Here is a 24,829-nt window from a genome sequence, read left to right on the forward strand (position 1 = left end):
TTTCCCAAAATTAAGAAGAAAGGGAGATGCTTCATATTTCTGGGTGAAACGGCACCGTTTGATTGAGCCACTATGTAAACACGGGCCAATAACGTCCCGCCACGTTGCCGCTCTTCTTCACTTTGAGCATTGACCAGACCCAGGCCAAGAGCATAAACCCCTCCACATTTTCTCCAACGAAAATTAAGAGACTCTGCTACTCTCTCTCCGGCGATATCTGACTCCGGTGAACCTCTCTTCTTTCACTATTTGCTTTCCTCCTCATTATCTATCATATAATCTTCCCTTTGCACTCTTACCCTTATTTCGCTTTCTCATTTTTTTGTTCGAATGGTTATCGCTGAATTCTCCAATTTCTTAGTGTTGTATAAATATGTAATCAGATTGTTTTGAAGGGTGGTTATTATCGATAATAGCAAATTGGGTTTTGTTTTCTTTAGGCTGGATTGTTTATCTTTCTTTTAGTGTTTTAATTTGCAGCCATTTTGATTGAATATGGGGAATTTGATCAAATTACAGACGAAGAGATAGGAAAGGTTTAATCTTTAGCTAAAAAGGCATAAAATTTCACTAATTTCGGTGCTGAATGTGAGATTTCTATATTACAATGATGAATTTATGTTCTTGTTCGGTATCAAATACGTTCATACTAAGTGGAATAGTATTGATTCAATGTAATGTTTGAATAACAAAGGTTTAAGCTTTACCTAAAAGGCATATAATTTCATTAATTTTGGTGCTGAATGTGAGATTTCTATATTACGATGATGAATTTCTGTTCTTGTTTAGTATCAAATACATTGATACTGAGTGGAATAGTATTGATTCAATGTAATGTTTGAATCGTGTTATTGCAGATAGGATTGGTAGTTGTAGATGGATAATGAAGGTAGTGTTCAACCTAAGCAAGAACGTTCGAGGACTAGGTGGACACCGGCCCTTGACAAGACATTTGCAGACTTGGTTATTAAGCAGATTCAATTGGGGAACAGGCCAAACAATGTTTTTGACAAGAAAACGTGGAATAGTATCCGCGATGAGTTTAACAAGCAAACAGATCTCAACTTCAACAACAATCAATTGAGGAAGCACCTGGATGTTCTAAGGACGCGCTTCTACAATCTCAAGTCGGCTTATGATCAAACTAATGACTATGCTTTGGAAGATCCGTGTTGTATCGAGTTTGATCATCTATGGGCAGACCTAGGGGTATAGTTTGTTTCTTCTGGAGGTTATCTTTTTTGGGGGTCACTTGTCCATCTTCTAGCATTTATATGTTGAGTTCTTGATAGAGTTCTTTTTGCAGGTACAGCAGCCGAGGCCTGAAACTACTAAAGTGAAGGATTGCCCCATATATGATCAGCTGTGCACAATATTCACAGACTCAGCAGCCGATGGGAAATATGCTGAATCTAGTCATTATGAAGGGTTGGACAAATCTGCAGGAACGGACAATGTATTTCTGAGTTCCTGTCCTGACAGTGGAGCCCCTCGGTCTGAAAACTCACCATCCTCAAGACCTGTGCAAGGAAATGCATTATTAGCAGAGAAGGTGGCCAAGGTTGTAGTAGAGAGAAAAAGGAAGCGAACATCTGATACACAGTCTTCTGAGGGTCAAAGCAGAAGGGATCAAGAAACATGTGATGCCATGGCAAAAGCCCTACAAGATATGATTGCAGCCTCAAAGCTGAGGACAGCGGCAACAATGCCTAGAGACGACAAGTTTAGCATAACTAATTGTATAAGAGCACTGGATGAGATAAAAGACATTGACGAACATATTTACTTTGCTGCAGTTGACCTGTTTGATAACCCTAATTTAAGGGAGACATTCATCTCTCTAAAAGGTGATCAAATACGGTTGAGATGGTTGCAAGGGAAGTGCAGTAAAGCTGCCTACAGCTAGGTTAGGGCATGAACTTTCAGAAATTTTTGGTAGTATAGAACTTATCTTCACGGCCAATTTTGTTTTGGACGTACAGTTAACTAACTTGTTCATAATATGGCTTGGTTCAGGAGAAAGAAATAGTGAAACTACTTTGTTCATAGATATTTTCTTCACTGGCTTACCTTTGTATTTGCAATTTGGAATCACCAGCATTGAAAACATGGATGTACTATCAATGTAAGGCCGTTTCGCTTGTCTTCAGGAAGACCATGGGACCGAAAAAAATCAAAAATTAGGAGACAAAAACCAGTAGGCTGCTGTGGCCTTTTAAGATGAAAGTCTCAGCATGTTTGTGCTTTATATCCCAGATAGTTCTATATCGACTGGTCTTACGAAGTTGGATCCAACCATTTACTTTAATTTACACTTTGGCTAGTCAATGTTAAACAGACGAATAATATACCATCAAATATCCGAGAGAATTCTACAGAAAAAGTGTACAACAGAACAGAACATGAAATGTACTGAATCAACTGATCAACTTCCATTGGCAAACTTAAACGGATTGTAACATTATACAACATGCTTTCATCATCGACATCAAATCTGGAGATTATAAAGTATGGTATTGTTGCTGGTGCCTCTTCAGTTGCACCCCAAAAGAAAAGAAAAGAAATCCAATATATCTTCTGAACTTTCTTCAATGCTAGTAAAGAATAACTCCTCTTCTGTCTCTGCTACACTTAGTTCAAGCACTTCACTGTAGAAAGATAGATCAGGTGAAAGTCCATTTAGTAATTGAATAACCAGAAGATGCACAATAATGGACAAAAACTTATATCCAAACACTTGCCTGCATATAAAAGTAGAGCTGCTCCTATCAAAGATATAGATAATTAATCATACAGTTCTGTAGAAGTCCAGCATTTCTTCTTCCACTGGGTGGGTCTTGCCTACTATGACAAGGCAATGAAGAGGTGCTCCAAAATCAACCGACTCCAGTTGCCTCATTGTGCCAGCAACTATCTTCTGATCCTCACTTCCAAGCCGAGCAAACCCAACACACATGGTGTCTTCGCTGTAGGCTGCAACACAATCAAAGAATCAAATTACAGTGATTGTAAGTAGTCTTAAGTAGTATACAAGCCAGAAAGGAGAGAACATTTATGCCTTACCAGATTCTCCTCGGTTTTGCTCAACCTCCAAAAGCTGTTCAATTGCAGTGTTTACTGACATATATCTAGGTGGTTCATACTGCTTCTTTCCTCTGAAAGGTTTAAGGGAGGGGGAGAAGCAATAATTAGTCTATGCGATGTCCGAAGCACACAAAAACTAGAAAAAGAAAACACCAGAGTAAACCTGTAGCTGATGAAATGAAAGAGAAGCTAATCAATTATTTAGATACATACCTGCATAAGGATTCCAGGGTGGGTTCTTTCACGCGTATATCTACAATGAAAGGTAACATTTAATGAGTTTATTAGTAAGATAAGCATCAGTTAGGCAACACTTTGAATCAGAAAGTTTCTAAAACCAAACCTAACAAGCAGAGAGTATGTAGTCCAAGCCCACGATTTTTCTGAATCTTCTCATAAAAGCTATCAGGTCTCCATGTATCGGTAAAGAATGGTATCGAAACTGTCTCTCCATAGTGGTAGAGCTGTAAGCCACAGACTCCAACAGCATTCATAACCGACGCATTATGCACCACTTTGACATCAATCCCCAACTTCTTAGCACGAACTACAAGATCAGTGTGAGTTGTAGCTCTGCATTCCACATCAACTTAAGTAAGGAAACTCTCAATTATCCAAGATTTATACTAAACGGGCATTATTTCAATCATAATTCACATATTCTACTTCAAAGTAATCTTCCTTACAATTTACAATAACCATATTGAACAAAGCCAATGTTAGATTGTGACATACCCAAAAGGATCCCCAACTACAAGAAAAGCCACGTCAGAATCAGCAGCTGCACTTAAAATTTCATCGGCCTTTTCCTCCACGGTTTCTCTATCTGCAAGTATAACCGGTTTCCCATACAACTTTTCCTGCAATGAATATATATATTTTTTTTCAGAAACTAAACTAGCTCTGCAAACAAAGAAATACCCAAACACATGAAAATGGAGATTTACCAGTGTGGAAAGGCCATCGGAAGAGAGACCAAAAGAGAGGAGGGAAGTGTAGGCTTCAATGAAAACCTTGTCACATTTCTGAACTGCTTCTAAACCTCTCAAAGTGATGTCTTTCTCGTTCCCCAATCCAAGTCCTACTATGTACAACATCTTAGAGTCAGCTTTCGATTACAAGTTGGAAGTCTGCAAAACCCTAGTTGTAAACCCAGTTGCCACCAACTCACTTGCTCTGAAGTCTGAACACGCAGAGCCGACCGCGGTTCCAACTTTCAATGGGTTGGGCTGGGCTGGGTTATTTAAGTTTCAGGAGGATGGTGTTTGATGGAGGCCCAACCCATATTTTTTTCTGAATCATTTTCTAATAGGAAACCGAAAAGGACACGGATATACACGCCTTTCCGGTTCTTCTTCTAATTCCTATAGGAATAAGGACACCGCTTTCCGTTTCTTTTTCTATTTCGTATAGGAGTAGGATTCCCGTACGTTTAGTATATAAACATGATGAGACCATACCACTTTCCACTCAAATTCGTACACAACACTCTCCCCTCATAAACAGTACTGTTGCTGATCTCTCCATATATAGGACCAACCATGGCTCAACTGAATCTTGCAATTGTTGGACATGTCGATTCGGGAAAATCGACACTTTCAGGTAGACTGCTTCATCTATTGGGAAGGATATCCAAAAAAGAAATGCACAAAAATGAGAAAGAGGCAAAGTCACAGGGCAAGGGGTCATTTGCATATGCGTGGGCATTGGATGAGAGCGTAGAAGAAAGAGAAAGAGGAATAACTATGAGTGTAGCTGTTGCATATTTTGACTCCAAAAATTACAAGGTTGTTGTGCTGGACTCTCCTGGCCACAGAGACTTTGTCCCGAACATGATCTCCGGCGCAACACAAGCCGATGCTGCAGTACTTGTTGTTGATGGTTCACATGGTGCATTTGAAGCCGGTATGAAGGGAGGACAGACTAAGGAGCATGCACAGATCATCAAAAGCTTCGGCGTCAAGCAGATTATAGTTGCTGTTAACAAGATGGATGTTGTTGGCTACTCCAAGGATAGATTTGATGAAATCAAACACACACTAGGAACATTTCTCTGGCGTTCCTGTCGTTTCGAAAATTCTTCGGTGTGTTGGGTTCCATTGAGTGCCATGGAGAATCAGAACTTGGTGTCAGCTCCTTCTGATGACCGTTTGTTGTCTTGGTATAGCGGACTTTGCTTCTTGGATGCAGTTGATTCCCTTCAACCTCCGAAGAGAGAGTCTGACAAGTTACTGCTCATGCCTATATGTGATGTCATTAAATCTTCTAAAGGGCAGGTTTCTGCTTGTGGTAAATTGCAAGCTGGAGCTCTTCAAAATGGACTTAAGGTTCGGGTTATGCCTTCGGGAGAATTAGGGACTGTCCGGTCTTTAGAACGTGACGGCTCTCAGTCATGCTCAACTGCCACAGCTGGTGACAATGTGGCTGTTACTCTACAAGGGATTGATGATCGTCATGTGATGGCAGGAGGCGTGCTATGTGACCCTGATGTTCCAGTTGCATTTGCGAAACATTTGGAATTGAATGTGCAACTTTTGGACGGGGCAAAGCCTTTGTTGGTTGGCTCTCAGCTGGAGTTTCACATACACCACGCAAAGGAGGCAGCAAGAGTCGTGAAAATAGCTTCATTACTTGATCCGAAGACTCTTAAAGTGGCGAAAAGGTCTCCTCGCTGTCTTCTGGCAAAGCAGGTAGCTGTTATAGAGGTAGTTCTGCAAGGACCAGTTTGTGTGGTGGAGTACTCCATGTGTAGAGCTCTAGGGAACGTTTCTTTGAGAGCGTTAGGAAACACTGTGGCCCTCGGCAAGGTAACACGAATAATCGAGAAGCAGAAGTAGTTCCGAGCAGGCTCACCAATTGTTTTGGGGTTTAGGCCAGTCTTGGCTGAGTGGTGGTTTGTTTTGGGTTTTATACTATCATTGTTGTATGTAAATTAAGTAGTTCATCCTTTTAATAAAGCTGTTCATCCTTTTAAGCCAATATTTCTCTGTACAGGGCCAATATTTAAGTAATAAATAGTCTGCTCAATTAAAACTAAGCACCAGTCTGTAATTTTCCTCAATATAAAAAATTGAACAATTCTTTTTATGTTTATTGAAATACAACAAACACCATGAGAAGAAGGAGAAGATGAATAAGAAAACAGGTTAGACCGTTCCTTCATATGTGGGTTTGGAAGAAGGCATGAAAGCAATTTGACAAATGTAGTAAAGGTGTGTACAAAAGAGAACCAAAAAAAGTGAAAATTTCTTAACATTAACTCCTCTTTTAAGTTGAGCAGCCTCGACGCGAAGAGAGTCCAATATTCCAGCTACTCGTTCCAGCACATAGACTTCAGTCATCGTCTTTGAATTCTCTGTTCAAAACAAAGCACAAGCATCCTGTCAATTCAACACTTTTCAATCTTTCAATCCCTTCTAGTACTCTAATGTGTTCCTATCTAATCAACTAAATGCACATATACTTGCCATTTTGTAAGAACACTATACATAAAACCTACACTTGTATCTTCCAATAAGAACCTAATTTCCCAATACATTTTTAGTTGCTGCAAGACAATGACATTTCCCAATACATACCTGCGATCAAGGTATCGAGGTTGAATCCCAGAACCTTGACATGTGGTGCATGTAAATGATCCGACCCCTTCACAGTTAATGCATTTAGACACTTCTTTCTCATCCCCACCAAGATCTACCGTGACCGTGCCACTTCCAGTGCAAAATCGGCATCTTTCTGGGACAAAAAAGGTCCTCCATTTTCATCAAAATAGCCAAAGACTAAACAGCATGAGCATAAACATGAATATGAATGGTCTAATATAAACAGGAACATGAATGCTTCCATGATTTTCCTTACAAGCTACTATGAATCTAGCTTTTACTATATCAATTCCAAACCATTTGATAAAAACAAAGCTGTAATATTGCTAAATAGTATATACAAGTTACTAGTTACTTACGTGCGCCGGTTCCATTGCAAGGGAAGCAGGGCTGAGTATTGTCTCGCTTGGACTGCATTTAACATTTTCCTCAATAACATTAAACTAGCACCAAATATAAATCTTATAAGATAATTGACTAGAGGGAGATAACTAACAGCATTATCGATTTGAGATTCGTAGAAAACCGGAATGCCTATCCCAACCGCAACACTCACCAGCCCTACTGAGATTGCCACTACCTGATCAAATTTTAATGCTCAATTAATACCAACTTCATGCACATCAAACCACACAAAAAGAACTAAGACTGCTGAAGATTTAGAAGGAAGAATAACCGTGTTTTGATCAAGATCAACAGCTCTGATGCATGGATATAACTTGGGCGAGCGTTGAGCCAACTTGTGGGAAAGACAAGGAGAGGTAGAAGAAAGCTTGAGCGGGCAACATAGGAAAGGAGAGTGTAGACGAGGGAGTGAGGGTGCTATTGACATTTCCACAGCTTGAACTCCTTCCTACCCAGAAGGCCAAGAGAATTGTAGCAGCATTTTTAGTGAAGAAGAATATGGATATGTTTGTGGGGTTGGCAGTATCAACAACCAGACAGTTTGATAGATTGCTTCTCTCCCATTACAGACTCGGTCTTCTGCCACGTAGCTCCCTCACTGTGCCTATCAATTGGTTTGGCCAAGTGGAGAGGTTTATTGGGATTTTTACGACGGATTAAAGATTCAGATGGGCTCCTTTCAAAAAAAAAAAAGATTCAGATGGGCTCATGTTCACCAGCCCAATCATGAAGATGTGATAACTATCGTCTAGATTTGGATTAAATGAAGGCCCAAAAGACTTGATAGGTCCAACTTGGAGGATTGCTTCATGCAAGCAACACCAACAAAAGTGTCTTCTGAAATGAATGAACATCTTATGCAGCCTTACTCTGATGAAGAAATTAAAGTTGCCCTCTTTCAAATGCACCCCTCGAAAAACCCTGGCCCTGACGGTATGTCCCCGTTCTTTTTTCAAAAGTATTGGAATATTGTGGGGGTTGATGCCTGTATGGCAATACGTAGCTTCTTGGAAACATGTGACATGAGGAGAGCTACCAATTTCACTTATCTTTGCTTAATACCAAAAATAAAGAGCCCTAAAGAAGCTGCACAGTTTCGTCCAATTGCTTTAAGCAATGTCATTTGCAGGATTTTTTTCCAAAGTTGTTGCCAATAGACTCAAGGTGTGGCTACCTCATATTATATCTCCACTGTAGAGTGCATATGTGCCAGGAAGAATAATCTCTGATAATACCTTGGTGGCCAATGAAGCAGCACATTTCATGCATAAGCTTAGTCAACAAGAAACTGGCTTTTTCTCCTTGAAGTTAGACATTAGCAAGGCATATGACAGGTTAGAGTGGCCCTATCTGCTAGCTATCCTAACCAAGCTAGGGTTTCATCCGAATTGGATAGCCATGGTCATGAACAATGTGACCACAGTCAGCTACTCAATATTGGTGCACAGAGAACCAACTCCACATATTCTACATTTCTACCTACTAGAGGAATCCGGCAGGGCGATCCCTTATCACCCTACTTGTTCATTCTCTATGCAGAAGGCCCATCAGCTCTAATCACAAAGGCTATGCCAACTAATATGATTCAAGGACTTAAAATGTGCCCACAAGCTCATATTCTCCATAATTTATTTTTTGCATATGACTCCTTATTATTTGGAACAGCTACTATTGAGGAATGTCATGCATTTAAGTATGTTCTCAATGTCTATGAACAAGCTTCTGGACAAAGAGTGAAGTTCCAAAAAAGCAGTGTTGTCTTCAACAAGAATGTTAATACTGATATCCAAGCCAGCCTAGCATCCATCCTTGAAGTAGAAAGAAAAGAAGAGCATGACAAGTACCTTGGTTTACCATTGAGGGTGGGGAAATCCAAGACAGCAAATTTTGCTTACATTAAGGAGAAGTTGTCCAAGAAGTTGATTAACTGGAAATCCAAGATTCTAAGTTGTGCAGGCAAGGTCTCATCAAGGCAGTAGCTTAGACAATGCCTCTTTATGCTATGAATTGTTATCTACTACCAAAAAGCATGTGTGATGATATTCATCAGCTATGCACCTCATTTTTTTTGGGGAGACACATATGAGAAAAATAAAATCCATTGGAGAAGTTAGGAGAGACTTTGTTTAACCAAGCAAGAGGGAGGTATGGGTTTTAAAAACATCTATGCTTACAATATTGCTATGCTTGCTAAACAAGGATGGAAGATTCTCTCCAATCCACACTCTTTGATTGCTAGGTATAGAAAGCTATGTACTTTCCTCAGTACTCCTTTTGGCATAGGAGGCTGCAGTTGGTGACTCTCCTTCCTTCTCTTGGAGAAGTATACAACAAGGTAGAGATGTTCTTAAAGCGGGCATACAATGGAAAATTGGAGATGGTGAACAAGTTGATATTTGGAGTGATCGATGGATTCCGGTTCAAGCCTCTTATCGACCTATTAGACCTCAACACACCTCTTTTAACAAAGTCGCAGATCTAATTGAGAGCACAACTAGGCAGTGGAAAGCAGATGCAGTTCAAAGTTTATTTCATAATGACATTGCCTCACACATTCTTTGTATTCCTCTGAATCGTAATCACTGCCCAGACCTGTTAATTTGGAGCTTGGAGAAGAGAGGACATTATTCTATCAAGTCAGCATATTGGATTGCAAGAGTGGAAGTCATGCATAACACTCTTACCTCAACATCAAGTGGAGATCCATACAAAGACCTTTGGAAGAATCTATGGAAAGCCAAAGTGCCTGGAAACGTGAGTATTTGTGTGTGGCGGGCTTGTAATAATCTGCTTCCCACTCGAGAAAGGCTGCTCACTAAAGGGTATAAGGGAGACACCAAATGCCTTCTATGTGATCATCGAGTAGAAGATGTGGTTCATTTGTTCTGCAAATGTCCGATAGCGTCCACCATACTCTCAAATGCTCCTTTTAATTTGCAGGCTACCATATTACCATCACTTAACTTCAAAGAGTGGATGCTGGAAAGGGCAGTAACATTGAGTTCTGACAGCTTTGCAAGATTAATGATGGTAATCTGGGCTCTTTGGAAGAATAGGAATAATATGTTGTGGTTTGGTACACAACAAACAGCTCAAGATGTGTTATTGAGCAGCTTCTCATGGCTTGATGAGTTTTAGAAAGCTCGAGGAGGTGTGAAAAAACCTAAGGTGTAATCACAACCTAAGTGGAAACCTGATGAGCATAGAGCTTTAAAACTGAACGTGGATGCTGCGTTCTTATCATCGATAACTAAGGGAGGAGTAGGAGGAGTCTTACGTGATGCCTCAGGAAGATTTGTAGCAGCATTTGCTAGTCTAGTTGGACATGCTGTATCTCCGAAGCAATGTGAGCTCATGGCCATTCGAGCTGGTCTTGATTTACTTGTCTCCCTTCAAATACAACATGTGGTGGTTGAAAGTGAAAACACAATGGCTATTGCTGAAGCTCTCTGCTTTGATCACACTCTATTAGCTAATGGAGGATTGATTGATGACATAGAAGATGCCATGCAGAACATCTTAAGTATCCAACTCTATTATCAGCCACGGTCCACCAACATGGTAGCACACAGACTTGCCGGAATAGGTTTTGAAGCAATCAACAGTTGTGTATGGATAGGTCTAGCACCTGCATGTATTCGTGATGCTCTCAATCATGATTATCAGTACCTCAATTGAGGTCTTCTTTGATGATAATTCTTTACTGATTTAAAAAAAATACGGTTTATCAGTAGCAAAATGGAAGGCATACAGATACAAGTATCTAGTAGGTAATATAAATTGGACTAAATACTGTTTAGTCCTTGAGCTTTTGACCATAAAACACTTCAGTCCCTGATCTTCTAATTTCACTCGTTTAGTCCATGTACTTCAAAATTTCAGACCAATAGGTCCTTGCCATCTAAAAGTCACGACGAAATGTCTATTATGCCCTCAATTCTTTTTTTTATAATAAATTTATTCCTTTCTCTCTTTTTTTATTTATTCTTTTTTCTTTATTTTATTTAATTTTTTTTTTTCAAACAGAAAGAAAGAAAGGGAAAAAAAACAGAAAAAAAAGGGAAAAAAAATTTATTTTCCAAAAAAAATAAAATAACTAATTAATTTAAAAAAAATTGAGGGCATAAAAGACATTTCACGGTGACTTTTAGACAGCAATGACCTATTGGTCAAAATTTTGAAGTACAGGGACTAAACGTGTGAAATTAGAAGGTCAGAGACAGAAGTGTTTTATGGTCAAAAGCTCGAGGACTAAACAGTATTTAGTCCATATAAATTTGATATACCCGCTTTGCCCTTTATTTTGCTACATTTATCCGTGACAATCAAACAAATGAAACAGAATATATAAAAGTTTAAAACAGTGAGTTGATATATAAAGGGCACTCTTTTTAAACTGTGCGCAATAGTGGCGTGGCCTATGGCCATTTTTCTAGTAGTGGCTGATTTAATTACACCACCAGTGCATAGAAGAATTTCTAAAAGAACTAAGCGAATAAAATTCCTAGTGTAGAATATGTAGCCTATGTTGAATTGAATTGGCATGCCCAACACACGTCCATTTGTTACTTGGTATTATGAGTACAACCGAGGTCTTTAATTATCTAAAATTCCAACAATTTATCTGAAACTATTGAATTTATTTAGAGTATTAATTCATACTATGAGTTGAGTTCTCGTAAGATTGTTATTTGTTTATGAGGTATTGCTTTTAGTAATGAGGGATTCCTAACAACAAAATAGTCCATCCCATGCATATTGAAAATTCACCACATAACTCCGAGAGAATGCCAAATTTTGGGGGCAGCTGTTTATGATAATCTAGTACCCACCTTCATTTATTTATATGCTTATAGTTGCAGTCAATATTGCCTTTCAACAGAAAGTTGGAGAAAATCAGCCATCATGAAGTACGATCTCAAGGCTATTTGTATTACCTCAACGTTCCATGTGAATAAGCTCAAGTTATGTCATTGTAGAGCCATTTGGAAAAAAAGTTTTTCTAAATGTACCTAACAAATATTTTACACCCAGCAAAATCATGAAATCTCTAGCTATACCCAGAAAGCTTTCCGATAATACCCTTATAATTAAACCCAGCAAAACTCATACACTCAGCAAAACTTTATCGAGATGAAGAATAACACCTAGCAAAACTCCTTTGTTCTTATGAGATGAAATTCATAACGACATTTTTAATACTGATCTGGTAACATAGATTTAATTTAATTAATGGGATTGATCGGTCCGATCCGGTGTTTTCTTTTTCGATCAAGCTAGAATACAGAGAAAAGAGATGACAATGATGGATAAACTGTCCTGAATCCATTCTCATTCACTTGGCTATCATCGATCGATCCAACACTCAATTTGCTCGAATTAGTTCACTTCCCCCACTCTCGAGTCTCGATCTCTTTCCCTTTCTCTGCCCCAAGTCTCAACGCGAAGGTTATTATTTTTGATTGGGTTAAAACTCAAAACTCAGAGTTAACGAGGTCGATCAGGTTAGTTAATTTTTGCGCATTCTAAAGCAGTGTCAATATGGACTAGGATAATTAACAAACTCAGATATATACTATGGATCCTAGGTCCTAAGTTTCCAATTGATTTAAGTGATATGAAGCTTTGGTACCCTTGAAATGAAGGTCAGTAATTTAATCCATTCTTTTCAACTTATTGCACGAACTAGAGATGTATTTCATTATGGAAGATAGAAGAGACTTGAGAAATTGTATAATGGTGCCAAAAGAGGCTCACGAGGTACAAAGAACGTATGGCACGTTTACTTACTTGGAATGGAAAATAATCATGAATCGGAGACAACTGGAATGGGAGAAGAAAGGAATCGATATTGATTCCGGAAGAGTTGATTCCTAAACCAATCTCCCCCCTTCGTAATCAAATTCCTGAGTATTCAGGAATCGATTCCTTATAAGGAGGTGGGACCTACACACATTCTAATTCCTTCATGTATTAGTAAACGTCGGAATACTTTTACCCGGAATCATTCCGATTCCTTTATGTGTTAGTAAACGCAGGAATAAATTTACCCCGTAATCATTCCCTCTATTTTCATTCCCATTCCAAGTAAGTAAACGTGCCAGTAGTGATACAAACGCGAATCTGCAAGCATGGCACCCAGAATCACAAAACCCAACAACACTTGAAAAAGGTATTTTCTTCAATCTATTTAATTAGCAGCAAAGTCTTTTATGTTGAATGAAAAGAAGAGAAAATGAACATACTTTATTAGAAGTCTCCAAAATCATGAATGTACTCACAATTTTTTTAATACCATGTGTATCAAACCTAAGAGATGAAGCAATTATAATGAAAAGTGAACCTTAATTTTTGCTGGAAGAAAACGATGTTGTTTCGGAAATACAGTATTGCTGGATACAAATAGAAAACACAATTTCAACTTTTATGGTTCTAGAAAACACAATTTCAACTTTTATGGTTCTTTCGTTATTATCTTAGTTTATCATGGCTTTTAAAGTCATTTCCTTTTTCATGCAAAATTGATTTATACTTAGATATTTGTTGAGTACATTCAGAAAGACCCAAGAAACGTTACTGTAGCGCCCACGTTAGATAGTTTGAATATTCATTTAATTAAATTGTAATTTCTTTCCTAAACTTTATGTACGTAATTATATAAATACGACCCTCTAACTCATTTTAAAAGGGTCCCCAACCAACACAACTCAATTTCAATACATCAAATTATCTACAATATCATTTCATTCTTGCTCTAACCTAGTTATATTTCTATCACTTTCTTTACATTCTGCAATTTACTTTCAGCACTTTACTCTTCAACCCCTTTAAATTTCATGCAATTTATATTCTCGCATTTAGATTCTTGCTCTTTTATTTACACACATTTACATTCTCACAAACTTATATAAAAAACCCACATAAATAAGCAACGTTGGTGAAAATACTGAAACTTGAAAGTCCTTACAACAAAGGCTAGAGAACCTAACGGCCCATACGATTCATTTCTCGGCCTTCAATCACCTGAAAGACGTCAGATCACGTGCAAAAATTAATCAAAACCTCGCGTTAATTGGCCACGAGTTGGCACGCCCACGCAATCAAGAAGGACAATTGGACTCGATTTTGAGGCAAACATCTTTTCGCACGCCCAGTGGGATGCTAATGTATTAAATTTTTTCACAAATGAATTTATACGACCCGAATTTAAATGACTCAAGTGGTAAATACACTTATGCGGCGTACAAAAACCTCAGTATGGTTGTGAACATTATTATGGTGGCCAACACAATGATAGTCATTACAATAATGGTTTTAATGGCCTCAGTGGAGTATATAGTAATTATAACGGTTATAATATTCAATGTTTATGAGATTACCAAACAGCTTCAACCTGGTCTCCACAATCTGAAAGCCGAGCCCAAGAGAAAACTCATCGGCATCTCGAGCAGTCATCTGACTATAAATCTTGCAATTTGGATAACAACGGCTTAAGCGAAATAGCCGATGAAGAATACAATTTTATGTCTTTATTAGCCAACATGCAAGAGATTGTGCTTATGATGGTCAGGTTTGGGGATATCAAGAAGATGGGATAAAATCAATTGAAAGATGTCAAGAACATGAAGCTAATTGGAATACTTATTTATCATCATTTTCTCTTGTGAAGGAAACGAGGCCACCGTCAACCCCAATCCTTGAGAAAGAAGTAAATTCTAAAAGGGATGGAGAAGAGAACATGGTTGAACATGAAGATGTAGACAATCTTAAAAGAGATGTGCCTATATTTGATCAAGAAATATTTGGAGTGGAATCGGCTCATGAAAAAAAAAAGGATTGATTATTCTCTAGATGGTGAGCCCAAATTTGATTTTGACATTAAGCCTATTTATGATACATATGAAGACGACGATGACTTTGACATGTTTGGGAAGCTAGAAGACTATCAAGAGGTTTCTAGTGAAGAACTTCCACATTTTGACATTATCTAATAATCAAGCCGATTTAGAAGAGTCTCTATCGACTAATTTTGACATAAAAATTCAAGTTGGTGAGTCAAATACACTAGAGAAGCTTGGCAATTCAGCTTACTTAATGACATAAGAACAAATTATTTTTAATAAGCACCCAAATTCGACGATGCATGACCTTAAAACAAATGAAATTGACCATAACGATTGCGTTTTATTTTCTTATTTAAGTTTCTTAAACAAATAAAAGGAAAGAAAGTGTGCTCTAACTTATCGGCCCCATTTGGCTGAAAGGTTCTTGAGTTCATTTAGATTACTGCTGCATGTTTTGAAAGCAAGATGACATCAAATTTTAAGGAAGAAATCGGCTAGATAGTAAAAAGTATGGCCGTGTGGTGCAATCGGAAAGCAGCAACGCAGTGGCTTTTAACCACAATCACTCTTGCTGCCGTCGTTTACCGGGGCTTCCATTCAAAGTTTATAACACTTCTCCTTCCGACTTCCAGCACGGGGCAGGTGTCAGACTCTATATATCGTATTACCACTTAGCAGAGACAACAGAAGCAAAGTACGTGAGCACGGTGAAAGAAAAGAAGAAGAAGCTATTTGATGTGCATTTACAACTCTGTGTTGTCAGTACTCAGTACCTCAGCGGCTAATGGTCTATTTTGACTTAGTATTATTGAGCTCAAAGAGACAAGCAGACAGAAGGAGGTTAGTGGCTTAACAAGGAAGCAAGGCAATAGGTAGGGGTGGGCGCGGTGCGGTTCGGTTCGGTTTGAGGCCCAAACCGCAATCAAACCGCTTTTTTCGGTTGGCCTATATATCAAACCGCAACCGCATTACAAAAGGGTTGAACCGATTATTTCGGTTACACCATTTTTCGGTGCGGTGCGGGTCGGTTTCGGTTTGGAGCAATTTATTAATTTCAACTAGAAAGAGAGAGCCAAAATCAGGCTTATTTTTACTTAACAATTTCAGTAAGGCATAAATAAATTTTGAATGTATTTAGAGTCCACACAAATCGGCAAATATCATTCAAATATCAAGCAACTTGCAGAAAGACCATAGGAACTTATTACACACACACACACACATATATATATATATATATAATTATATATCAATGATCAAGCAAACATAGCAACTTATTACAAACTGAAAACCTAATCAAAAATGGATTTCATATATATTGAAAACCAACATTTCCATCAATAGAGAAATAATAAATAAATAAATTGTAATTAAAATAAATTCGGTGTGGGTCGGTTTAAATCGAGCGGTTTATGACCCGAAACCGCAACCGAACCGCTTTTATACGGTTCGGTGCAGTGTGATCATAAAACGACACCGTTTTAGTTCGGTGCGGTTACCGAACCGTTTTTTCAGTGCGGTTCGGGTCGGTAACCGCATTTTCGGTACAAAATGCCCACCCCTAGCAATAAGGTCAGAAGCATGAAAGAAAAAATATAATTGTTCAAGATGCATGCATGCGAGTATCAAGGTGAGTAAAGAAAGGTAGCCATGAAAACATATTGATTTGAGAGCCCATTTGAATTTTCATGACATGAGTCAGGTGACAATGAGCTATTGTACGTTGTATTGGCTAGCTAGCTTTGGTACTTTCATCCATGCAAGCGCTTTCCTTTATCGTAGTGAAAAAATTTAGCAGTTATTTAATTGCAGATTGTAGTGGCCGAAGTCCAAAAATCATAATGACGGGTAAAGAATTTAAAGATAGAAATTTTTACATTTTCTTAACCATTCGGCTAAATGGCCGAGGCTCGAGGGCTATGTTTGTAACTATTTTTGCACATCGGCTTGCTAAGCCATATCCGTTAGATGAGAGAGAGATCATGACATTTAATGATAATTCTGGTGATTAAGTGAGATAATATGATAATTATCTCATTGAGAGTCGCCGAGATTCATTATTTTATATTTAACACCAATAAATGACATTACATATCAAATATAGGAGCAACGGCGTTACATGGTAACAAATCAACATTTATAGAGTAATTGGAAGCATTAATTGAAGGGCGATATTTCATATTTAAAGCTATCATAAATAGCAAATCAAGGAGAATGAAGCCGCAAATAGCAAGAAATTATTAGTGTTTTTTCGATTATTAAGACCGAGTTTTGAATTGTATTTTCTTTCCTAAATGTTATGTTTGCCTCTAGCTCATTAGAAAAGGTCCCCAACCAACACATGCAACTCAATTCAACATATCTACAACCCTTTCTGCAATTTATTTTCTCTCAAGCTAGCCTAGTTATATTTTATCGCTTTCTTTACCTTCCGCACTTTATCTTTCTTGAATTTACTCTTCAGTCCATTTAAGTTTTATGCTATTTATATTTTCACATTTAGATTCTTGCTATTTTATTTTTTGCACTTTATTTTCTGCAACTTATATCAAAACATAAAAAAGAAGCAACATAAACTTTGGTGAAAATGCCGAAAATCCTTGCAACAAAAGCAAGAGAATCTAGCGGCCGAGAATGTTCATTCCTTGGCTCACAATCACCTGAAAGAAGTCAAATCACCCGCAAAAATTAATCAAAACCTGGCCTGGTCAATCGGCCGCTAGTTTGCACACCCGCGCAATCGAGAAAGACAATTGGACTTAAAATCCCTCGGTCTCTCATTTGGGCTGAGACCCGAATGGTTAAATAGTTTAAAAGTTATAATGAAGAGCTACTTAAGAGTCTGGTGCAGCTGTTAAATATATATAAAAAGCTAAACATGCTCTCCAAAATAGCTAAGGAGCCAAAATAGAGAGTGCTAAAGATGCTCTAAATTACTAACAAGTTAAAAGATACTTGGGAGTCCTTTCTTGCTCTCGAGTTAGGGTTTCAGGACGCTAGATTTCTTGGTGTCGGTTTCTTCAGTAGTTCCGTTAGATCTCAACTGCTTGAGTCAAGCTTGACGCATGTGGGGGAAGGTTTTGGGCTTGAGAAAGGCTATTGAATATCGTTTACTCTCTATGGTTGTTCATGGAGGAAGTGGTCGATGGACTTGCTTCTAAGTTGGTGATTTCGGAAACGGAAGATCTTAAGGTATCAAACTTGATGATATTGAGCAACTAGCGCTTAAGAAATTTTGGCTAGTTGGAAGATTGTTGACGACAGAGGATTATAACAGTGATGCTTTGAGTTTTACGATGAAGAGGATTTGGAAGATTCAAGCAGGAGAAGTTGCAATTTCAAGGTGGGGAGGCTCTGATCGTTTGCTTTTTTCCTTTCAATGTGACTATGATAGAAGAAGGGTTATGAAAGGAAGTCCTTGGACTTTTGATAATGCTCTGCTTTTGCTCTCTACCATGGATGGAAGAACAGATCTGATGAAGGTGCCGCTCGAGTTCCGCACTTATGGATATGAGGTGGAGGTCTTCCGCCGGATTTGATGTCACAGAAAATGAGAAGACGGACCGGTAACATTCTGGAAAAGTTTGTGGATAATGATCAAGGGGCAAATGAAAATTGTACTAACACGAAGCAGTGTTTGAAGATTTACATCTCTGTTTCATTTCCATTCAAGTGATTAACATAATATTTCAAAAAAAAAAATATTAACATAAATCAAATTTCAACGTTTGGACGAATAAATGGATGTTAATCACCCGATAAAGATATAGGCTCACATTTTACTAGTACAACCATTAAACTGACTCATCCTAATTACGTTAACGTCTGAGATTCAGCGGTAGCTAAACCTTGGTTAACACTGGCTCGCGAGGCGAACCACTACTTGTGATGTTTTTGCTGTTCCAGCTATCTGTCAAATAAAATACACAAGGCGTCAGAGGGAGACCGCGGTTGGTGGTCTTCTCTACTCCGATGCCTAAGTTAGTCAATGTATTTACGTTGACAGAATAACGTTAGGTAAGTAGTAAATGCGTAATTAATAAGGAGAGATGAATGGACCTTTTATAGGTGAGGGAGAGAGTGATCTCTTTCTTGTTTTTGATGTGGGACTGATACACTTCAGTTCCCAGCTTCTGATACTTCAGCGAGGTGACCTTGGAAGGGCGCGTGGCGGCGCGTCAACGGTAGTCTCGGGCTGAGCCAGCGCCCGGATGATAGCTTGCTTGGTGGTGTTTCCGTAGGCTACTCATTTGCTGGGTTGTTGGTATCGCTGGCGGTGGTATGAGCGTAGCTCATTATAGCTAATTATGATTAACCAAATACTTATGTAAGTACAAATTCCAATAAATTGAAATCCTAAAATTTGCGAGTCATTGATATTGTTCTTCCGATGCCCCAACTACAAATCAATTTAGTTTCACCAATACTGAACGTGTTGGCTAAATGTAGTTGTACCATTGTAGTAATTGGGATATGGTAACTAGGTAGCTAGGACGGTGACGGAATAAGGCATTGGGGGTGTAAATATGATGTGAACGAGTCTCTTGATTAGTCAAAACTACGCACATTTAGGGGTTGAGGCCCAAACTTGGAGCTAGGGAGGTGCAATACCATCATGATGCACCAAAATAGTAAGTGGCAACCTTGGTGGTAGAGGTAGTTTCATAATTTCATTACACAATTCCGTAAGAAAAAGGTAGGCAGATAGATAGAAAAAGAGTGAAAATGAATGGTGGGTGACCTCGGCTTAATATTGAGAATGACAGGCCAACAAACAGTTATTATTACAAGCGCACATGATTTGTTCGATCGATATGAGTAAGTGAGCAACCAAGCAGGGGAGGGACTCTGGTCCTTCCATAGTGTCCCTTCAAAAACGTGGACCATTTTCAAGTACTAGTTCGACCTTTTTCGTAACAGAGAAAAGAGAAAACGTGGAATCCAAGGCAAGATACATAGGTTTATTGGAACCTCCATCAATCCCACTTCCACATGCGACTTGGCTAATTAGGCTTATTGGATCCATTGCTTCATTTCCTCTTTCTGCATTATCCTATATATTTGGGCGTGCCAGGGTCCATTGTGGTTTCCAAAACAGAGCCTACTCACCACTACTCTCCACTAGCTTTTCTCAGTTTGTCTTTCTTTTCTTCTTTAGGTTGTTTCTAATCCTGTTTCAGCCTTCTTCTTGTTGACGAAAACACGTGTAAACACTTATTTGTAATTTGCTAATTACTTAAAGATGATTTTTGTTACTCGATTCTTAATTATGTACACACTCTGACTTGTTAATCGTTGAGATCAAATAAAAAGGTAAAAGTGAGCCTAAACTCAGAATCTCATTTATCTGCAGATTTACACTTTATAGCTTTAATAATTGGTCGGATTGCAACTTCTTCTCTACGTCAGGGAACACCATAAAGCTAGCTCGAAGCATGCTCCTTTTCTCATTATTAATGATCATCATGGATCATAGACAATATGGTGGCCTCTAGCTACCAACTCAAGGCCCCCCATATATCTTGAGCCCACTTTCCAAGGCCCAGAGTTCCCACCACTTTAATTAATCATAGGTTATCTTATGAGTTATAACTAATCCATACATGTTTAAGTTCACCTACGTACTATAAGATCAAAATTGTTCACTAAGAATGCTTCTTTTTTATTTAGATTCCGTACCAAATTAAGGCAGAACTGGAACAACTTCAGGGGGTGAACTATTTTAACTATTTATACGAGTAGTTTATGGACACGTATGCAAGCATTATTAATGTTATTATTAAGGCGGTACACAAGTGAGCGGCCCCTTTTAGCTACGCTTTTACTACACGTATCCACCCATCCTGATTGGTGGAGCTCAATCTACCACTATATTATGATTCTTTTGCTTGATTCATCACATTGACAACTGCTTTTACTCCACATTTGTTGATGTAAAATAGTGAAGAACAACAATTACTTTTGGAGATTTAGGTCTTAAAATTCAAAGAAATCCAATGGTAAGGTTACCGTTATTCTATAGACCCCACCGCACTGTATAATTAACTTTGACAGCGTTATCCATCTTATCCACACGTCAGATACTTTACACTCCAACAAAGAATCATAACCATCCACTTTATCTTAAGCCCGGCCGTGGTGAAAAAATCCCTGGTCACGCCTCATGTCAATTGACGAAATTGCTACTCCTTACTCATATAACACCAAAAACAACGCTGAATATCACCATGAAATTTAAAAGGGCAAGAGCGTCAACCCGAATATGCGGTCCTTGAAGCTGATCCTTCACTATTTGTTGGAAAAAAAAAAAAAAAAAAGGAGGAGAAACGTGAGCCGTACCTTTCAGCTTTAACGGTGATTAGGGTCTAATGTGTATGGCGTGCTTTGCACCCTAGATACACGCAAGACATTTCGCTCTGGTTTATTCGGAACCCAAGACCCAGTTTATAATACTGAGAGCCTGTTAATCAAAATCAAAATCAAAATCGGACGCCAAAATTACAAAAACAAATTTAAACTCTCTCTCTCTCTCTCTCGCCGCCGACACCGAGACTCTTCGCCGTGGCGTTTCGGCGGCGCAGTTCACCGACGACGGCGATTCGCGTTCTCTTAACCCACGCTATTCGTTTTTCCTATTCTTAATCCAATAAAAGCTTCAGAATAATCTTCGAGAGGTACTCATCGGCTTCTCACTGACGCTCTGAGACTTTGAACTATTGGTTCGATTTTCAATGTTTTTTTTAATCTAAACTGAGATTCATTATCTGCATCCGATTGTTTATTTAGTGAGTTTTTGTTTTTCAAAATTGTGAGGGGGGTGATGAATGTTGAGAATGCCTATACCTCGTGTTGACATTTTAATTAGGGCAGTGATCGCGAACTTCAGTGTTTTGTTGTGGTTTTGATGAATCTGGTGTTAACCTGTGTTTTTTTGCTCGGAAAGGGAGAAGTTATGGAGGAAAATCGAGGGAATAAGTTTGCTTTTCAAGGGCGTTATGCTGTTTTTTTTCCTTGCTGAATCCAATTCAGTGAAGGTGCTTTGAGAGATTAAGCTCAGCTGAATATATCGGAAACCAACATTTTATGATTTATGAACAGGAGAAGGAGAGCATTGAACAAATAGGGTTTTTGGGGACTCCAATTCTGGTTCATCAATCTCGTCTATTGTGATTTTATCTGCTTTTGTTTTTGTTATTTTTAAGTTCATATTATGTATTAAACCAAATATTTTGTGTCTGCTACTAAATTTTTAGGAGTATGGGGTTGAATTTTATATGATTATAAGAATAAAAATTTGCAGTTGCTTGGTATGGATGTAAGCTGTTTTGTTCTATTGCATTGTGTACTTTTCCAGATTGTTGATTTAACTCGGTGGCTAATTAACTTATTTTCTTTTTCTATTGTTAGGTATACAAGATGATTGGATCATTTCTTACCAGAGGACTTGTGTATGTCATCAAATGACCCTCCCTATCTGATTGCTTGAAACGTACATATGATTATCTTCAGATTATTATGCCCCCTATTGAAACATTTGCAGGATGATCCTTGGCTATGCTTATCCAGCCTATGAGTGCTACAAAACTGTTGAAAAGAACAAGCCGGAGATCGAACAACTTCGCTTTTGGTGTCAGTATTGGTATTGTTATATACTTGTGTCTGAAATAGTCTTTGATGGTTCCTAATTAATGTATCTTTTAATTTCCTTTTCTTCTCGAGCTGCAGGATTTTGGTGGCTGTTTTGACGGTATGTGAGAGAGTTGGTGATGCTTTTGTTTCATGGTAAGGAATTTGTGTTTGACTGCTGAGTGAATTCAGATATTATTTACTGTGCCAGTTCCTTGTCTCATTCTAGGTGTTCTTATTTCTTCAAGGGTTCCAATGTATAGTGAAGCTAAGTTGCTCTTCATCATATATCTGTGGTTTCCTAAAACAAAGGTATAGGATCCCTCACGGTGTGGACTGACTATGAGCTTGCTTAACTGTCTGTTTGCATTATTATTAGTATACTCCTTTCATTGTGTACTGACAGCTATTTTATATTTCAGGGAACGACTTATGTGTACGATTCCTTCTTTAGACCATATCTTGCAAAGCATGAGAATGATATTGATAGGAACTTGTTGGAACTAAGAACTAGGGCTGGTGATATCGCTATTTTATATTGGCAAAGAGCTGCAAGCTATAGTCAGACAAGAGTATTTGATATTTTGCAGTATGTTGCTGCTCAATCAACACCAAGGCCTCGCCCTGTTCAGGTGTGTAACATGAATCAGACTTGATATTATGGTATTACCTTTGTCCAGTGTCCAATACACCATAACTGTTTTAAGGAGATGTCATATAGTTCCTTTTCAAGTAGTTATGCTTCATGGCTTTGGAGCCATAGTAATTTCTTATATATTTAGATTAAAAGTCAAAACCTCTAAGGGCTGATCTTTAATTTGGCGAAGCCTCATACATACAGATGGACAATTCTGATTTAGAAAAACAATTAGTTTTTTGCCTAGTTTGTTTTTTCCTTTCTCCCCATCACTACAGTGGATCATTCCTCACTCCTTAGACAAGATTGATCTGTAGGTGTCAGGGTCTTAGTAATGCTGGATTGAGAGTAAAGCTATGTTAATTAAATTGCTTTTCCCTTACTGTCGTGAATTATTGATAGTACATTATATACCCTGAATACCATATGTGTGTGTCATCTGGTCCTTTAATGTTTATAGTTACTGTAGGCGTGCATGTGTATTTTGCTACCTTGCATTTATGTTTTTAGGGCCTCTGCTAAGAAAGGTGCTACTCTTCAAATTGCAGCCACAACCAGGTGTTAGGGGTCGCCAAACCCCTGCTGCTCGCCAGCCTGCTCCAGCTCCAAATCGCCAACCAGCTGCAACAACGCAATCCCAACCCGAAGAACCGCCATCTCCCACTTCCAGTACATCTTCTAGTAAGGACCAAAGAGAGATAGCAGAAGCGTTGGCTCCTTTACCAAAGCCTAAAGCTGCCCCCCAAGCAGCAGGTTCCAATACTCAAAAAGCACCAGCTCCACCTGAATCATCTGGCCAATCTACACCAACTGAAGAGGTGGAGGCAATGCAGACTGAAGCAGTGACATCCTCTGCAGCAACTGAAAATACAAATCCGCCCCCGAAAGATACACTAATGGAAGGTAGCAGTCGGCAAACACGAGCATCGTTAAGGAAAACCCGTTCTGCATCTGCAGCAAACCGTTGAAGCAGTCTGTCTTTCAAAATTCAGCTTCTAAGCTAGCTAAACGGTAGTTGGAGAAATGATACTCATTAAACTGTTGATGTAGACACTGACACTGATGTAAATTTGTGGTGTCCACTAGTTTCTATTCCATTCGTTTTATTAATTGGACGTCATTTAGCAGATCAAAGGGTTCTGATTTTGTGGGGGTTGATTAACTGATGCGGTACTCCGAAACGTAGCGAAGTTGCGTCTCATACCTGAATGGGTGTTGACACTGAGACGTAGATATGAGTGTCAATCTCACCTTCTGTCGTGTTGAGCCCATGTAAGTAGGTATTTATATCTATCATCTGAGTACCACGTGAATTTGAGGCAAACTAAATATCGTGGGCAATTATAATGTTGCCCCAAGAAATTTCGTTGGCAATCATAATGTTGCCTACGAAATTTTGGTAGAAAAAAAAGTTTTTATTTAAATTAAATTAGAAAATACCTTTGCCGATGAATTATTCGTGGGGAAGAAAGTTTCTATTTAAACTAGAAAATACCTTTGCTGATGAGTAGAGAGTTTTTATATATTTAATAGAAAATGTCTGTAGTGGAACCAGAAAATTGGTATACAAGGAACTGGGTGTTGATTGACTTGATTCCATTCTGTTTCCAGCAAAACCTAACAGGCTACGC

General features: G+C 38.5%; 5 protein-coding genes across 7 annotated transcripts; 3 read left to right on the forward strand and 2 right to left on the reverse strand.

Annotated features, from left to right (window-relative positions):
• Nucleotides 1-76: 76 nt before the first annotated feature.
• On the forward strand, nt 77-2,091 carry LOC112171855 (L10-interacting MYB domain-containing protein). Of its 2 annotated transcripts, XM_024308972.2 has the most exons (3): nt 77-226; nt 858-1,209; nt 1,307-2,091. In XM_024308972.2, exons 2-3 carry the CDS (start codon nt 877-879, stop codon nt 1,904-1,906), a joined length of 933 nt encoding a protein of 310 aa, XP_024164740.1. In that variant the 5' UTR covers nt 77-226; nt 858-876; the 3' UTR covers nt 1,907-2,091. The 2 variants fall into 2 exon arrangements, with proteins under 2 accessions (XP_024164740.1, XP_040364623.1); XM_040508689.1 differs by lacking the exon at nt 77-226 and having other exon boundaries at nt 233-1,209.
• Nucleotides 2,092-2,328: 237 nt separating this feature from the next.
• Nucleotides 2,329-4,311, reverse strand: LOC112171856 (probable diphthine methyl ester synthase). The gene is made up of 7 exons (XM_024308973.2): nt 4,032-4,311; nt 3,820-3,944; nt 3,428-3,657; nt 3,298-3,337; nt 3,064-3,155; nt 2,742-2,973; nt 2,329-2,648 (listed from the first exon to the last, which is right to left on the reverse strand). Exons 1-6 carry the CDS (start codon nt 4,179-4,181, stop codon nt 2,789-2,791), a joined length of 822 nt encoding a protein of 273 aa, XP_024164741.1. The 5' UTR covers nt 4,182-4,311; the 3' UTR covers nt 2,329-2,648; nt 2,742-2,788.
• Nucleotides 4,312-4,573: 262 nt separating this feature from the next.
• On the forward strand, nt 4,574-6,021 carry LOC112173122 (HBS1-like protein). The gene has a single exon (XM_024310676.2). The coding sequence runs from the start codon at nt 4,626-4,628 to the stop codon at nt 5,919-5,921; it is 1,296 nt and encodes a 431-aa protein (XP_024166444.1). The 5' UTR covers nt 4,574-4,625; the 3' UTR covers nt 5,922-6,021.
• Nucleotides 6,022-6,132: 111 nt separating this feature from the next.
• On the reverse strand, nt 6,133-7,630 carry LOC112173123 (protein SPA, chloroplastic). The gene is made up of 5 exons (XM_024310677.2): nt 7,363-7,630; nt 7,183-7,266; nt 7,046-7,097; nt 6,663-6,819; nt 6,133-6,439 (listed from the first exon to the last, which is right to left on the reverse strand). The coding sequence occupies exons 1-5, from the start codon at nt 7,516-7,518 to the stop codon at nt 6,418-6,420; spliced, it is 471 nt and encodes a 156-aa protein (XP_024166445.1). The 5' UTR covers nt 7,519-7,630; the 3' UTR covers nt 6,133-6,417.
• A 13,750-nt stretch (nt 7,631-21,380) lies between these two features.
• LOC112174129 (putative HVA22-like protein g) lies at nt 21,381-24,332 on the forward strand. 2 transcript variants are annotated; one of them, XM_024311846.2, is made up of 7 exons: nt 21,381-21,609; nt 22,343-22,383; nt 22,476-22,574; nt 22,661-22,717; nt 22,810-22,873; nt 22,984-23,193; nt 23,747-24,332. In XM_024311846.2, exons 2-7 carry the CDS (start codon nt 22,352-22,354, stop codon nt 24,164-24,166), a joined length of 882 nt encoding a protein of 293 aa, XP_024167614.1. In that variant the 5' UTR covers nt 21,381-21,609; nt 22,343-22,351; the 3' UTR covers nt 24,167-24,332. The 2 variants fall into 2 exon arrangements, with proteins under 2 accessions (XP_024167614.1, XP_040365654.1); XM_040509720.1 differs by lacking the exons at nt 21,381-21,609; nt 22,343-22,383; nt 22,476-22,574 and having other exon boundaries at nt 22,687-22,717; nt 22,791-22,873.
• Nucleotides 24,333-24,829: the final 497 nt, after the last annotated feature.

This window comes from Rosa chinensis, chromosome 6, assembly GCF_002994745.2.
Source record: "Rosa chinensis cultivar Old Blush chromosome 6, RchiOBHm-V2, whole genome shotgun sequence".
In the NCBI taxonomy this organism is placed as follows: domain Eukaryota; kingdom Viridiplantae; phylum Streptophyta; class Magnoliopsida; order Rosales; family Rosaceae; genus Rosa; species Rosa chinensis.

Excerpts from the sequence above, each read along its gene's own strand:
- LOC112173122 (XM_024310676.2), top strand. The coding sequence starts at position 4,626 with ATGGCTCAACTGAATCTTGCAATTGTTGGACATGTCGATTCGGGAAAA.
- LOC112171856 (XM_024308973.2), bottom strand. The coding sequence starts at position 4,181 with ATGTTGTACATAGTAGGACTTGGATTGGGGAACGAGAAAGACATCACT. Across the intron at positions 3,945-4,031 it reads CCGATGGCCTTTCCACACTG|GAAAAGTTGTATGGGAAACC; the intron begins GTAAATCTCCAT and ends TATTCATTGCAG. Across the intron at positions 3,338-3,427 it reads ACATACTCTCTGCTTGTTAG|ATATACGCGTGAAAGAACCC; the intron begins GTTTGGTTTTAG and ends CTTTCATTGTAG.
- LOC112174129 (XM_024311846.2), top strand. The coding sequence starts at position 22,352 with ATGATTGGATCATTTCTTACCAGAGGACTTGT. Across the intron at positions 22,718-22,809 it reads GGTGATGCTTTTGTTTCATG|GGTTCCAATGTATAGTGAAG; the intron begins GTAAGGAATTTG and ends TATTTCTTCAAG. Across the intron at positions 23,194-23,746 it reads CAAGGCCTCGCCCTGTTCAG|CCACAACCAGGTGTTAGGGG; the intron begins GTGTGTAACATG and ends TTCAAATTGCAG.
- LOC112171855 (XM_024308972.2), top strand. The coding sequence starts at position 877 with ATGGATAATGAAGGTAGTGTTCAACCTAAGCAAGAACGTTCGAGGACT. Across the intron at positions 1,210-1,306 it reads ATCTATGGGCAGACCTAGGG|GTACAGCAGCCGAGGCCTGA; the intron begins GTATAGTTTGTT and ends TTCTTTTTGCAG.
- LOC112173123 (XM_024310677.2), bottom strand. The coding sequence starts at position 7,518 with ATGTCAATAGCACCCTCACTCCCTCGTCTACACTCTCCTTTCCTATGT. Across the intron at positions 7,098-7,182 it reads AATCTCAAATCGATAATGCT|TCCAAGCGAGACAATACTCA; the intron begins GTTAGTTATCTC and ends TGTTAAATGCAG. Across the intron at positions 6,820-7,045 it reads TTGCAATGGAACCGGCGCAC|AAAGATGCCGATTTTGCACT; the intron begins GTAAGTAACTAG and ends TTTTTGTCCCAG.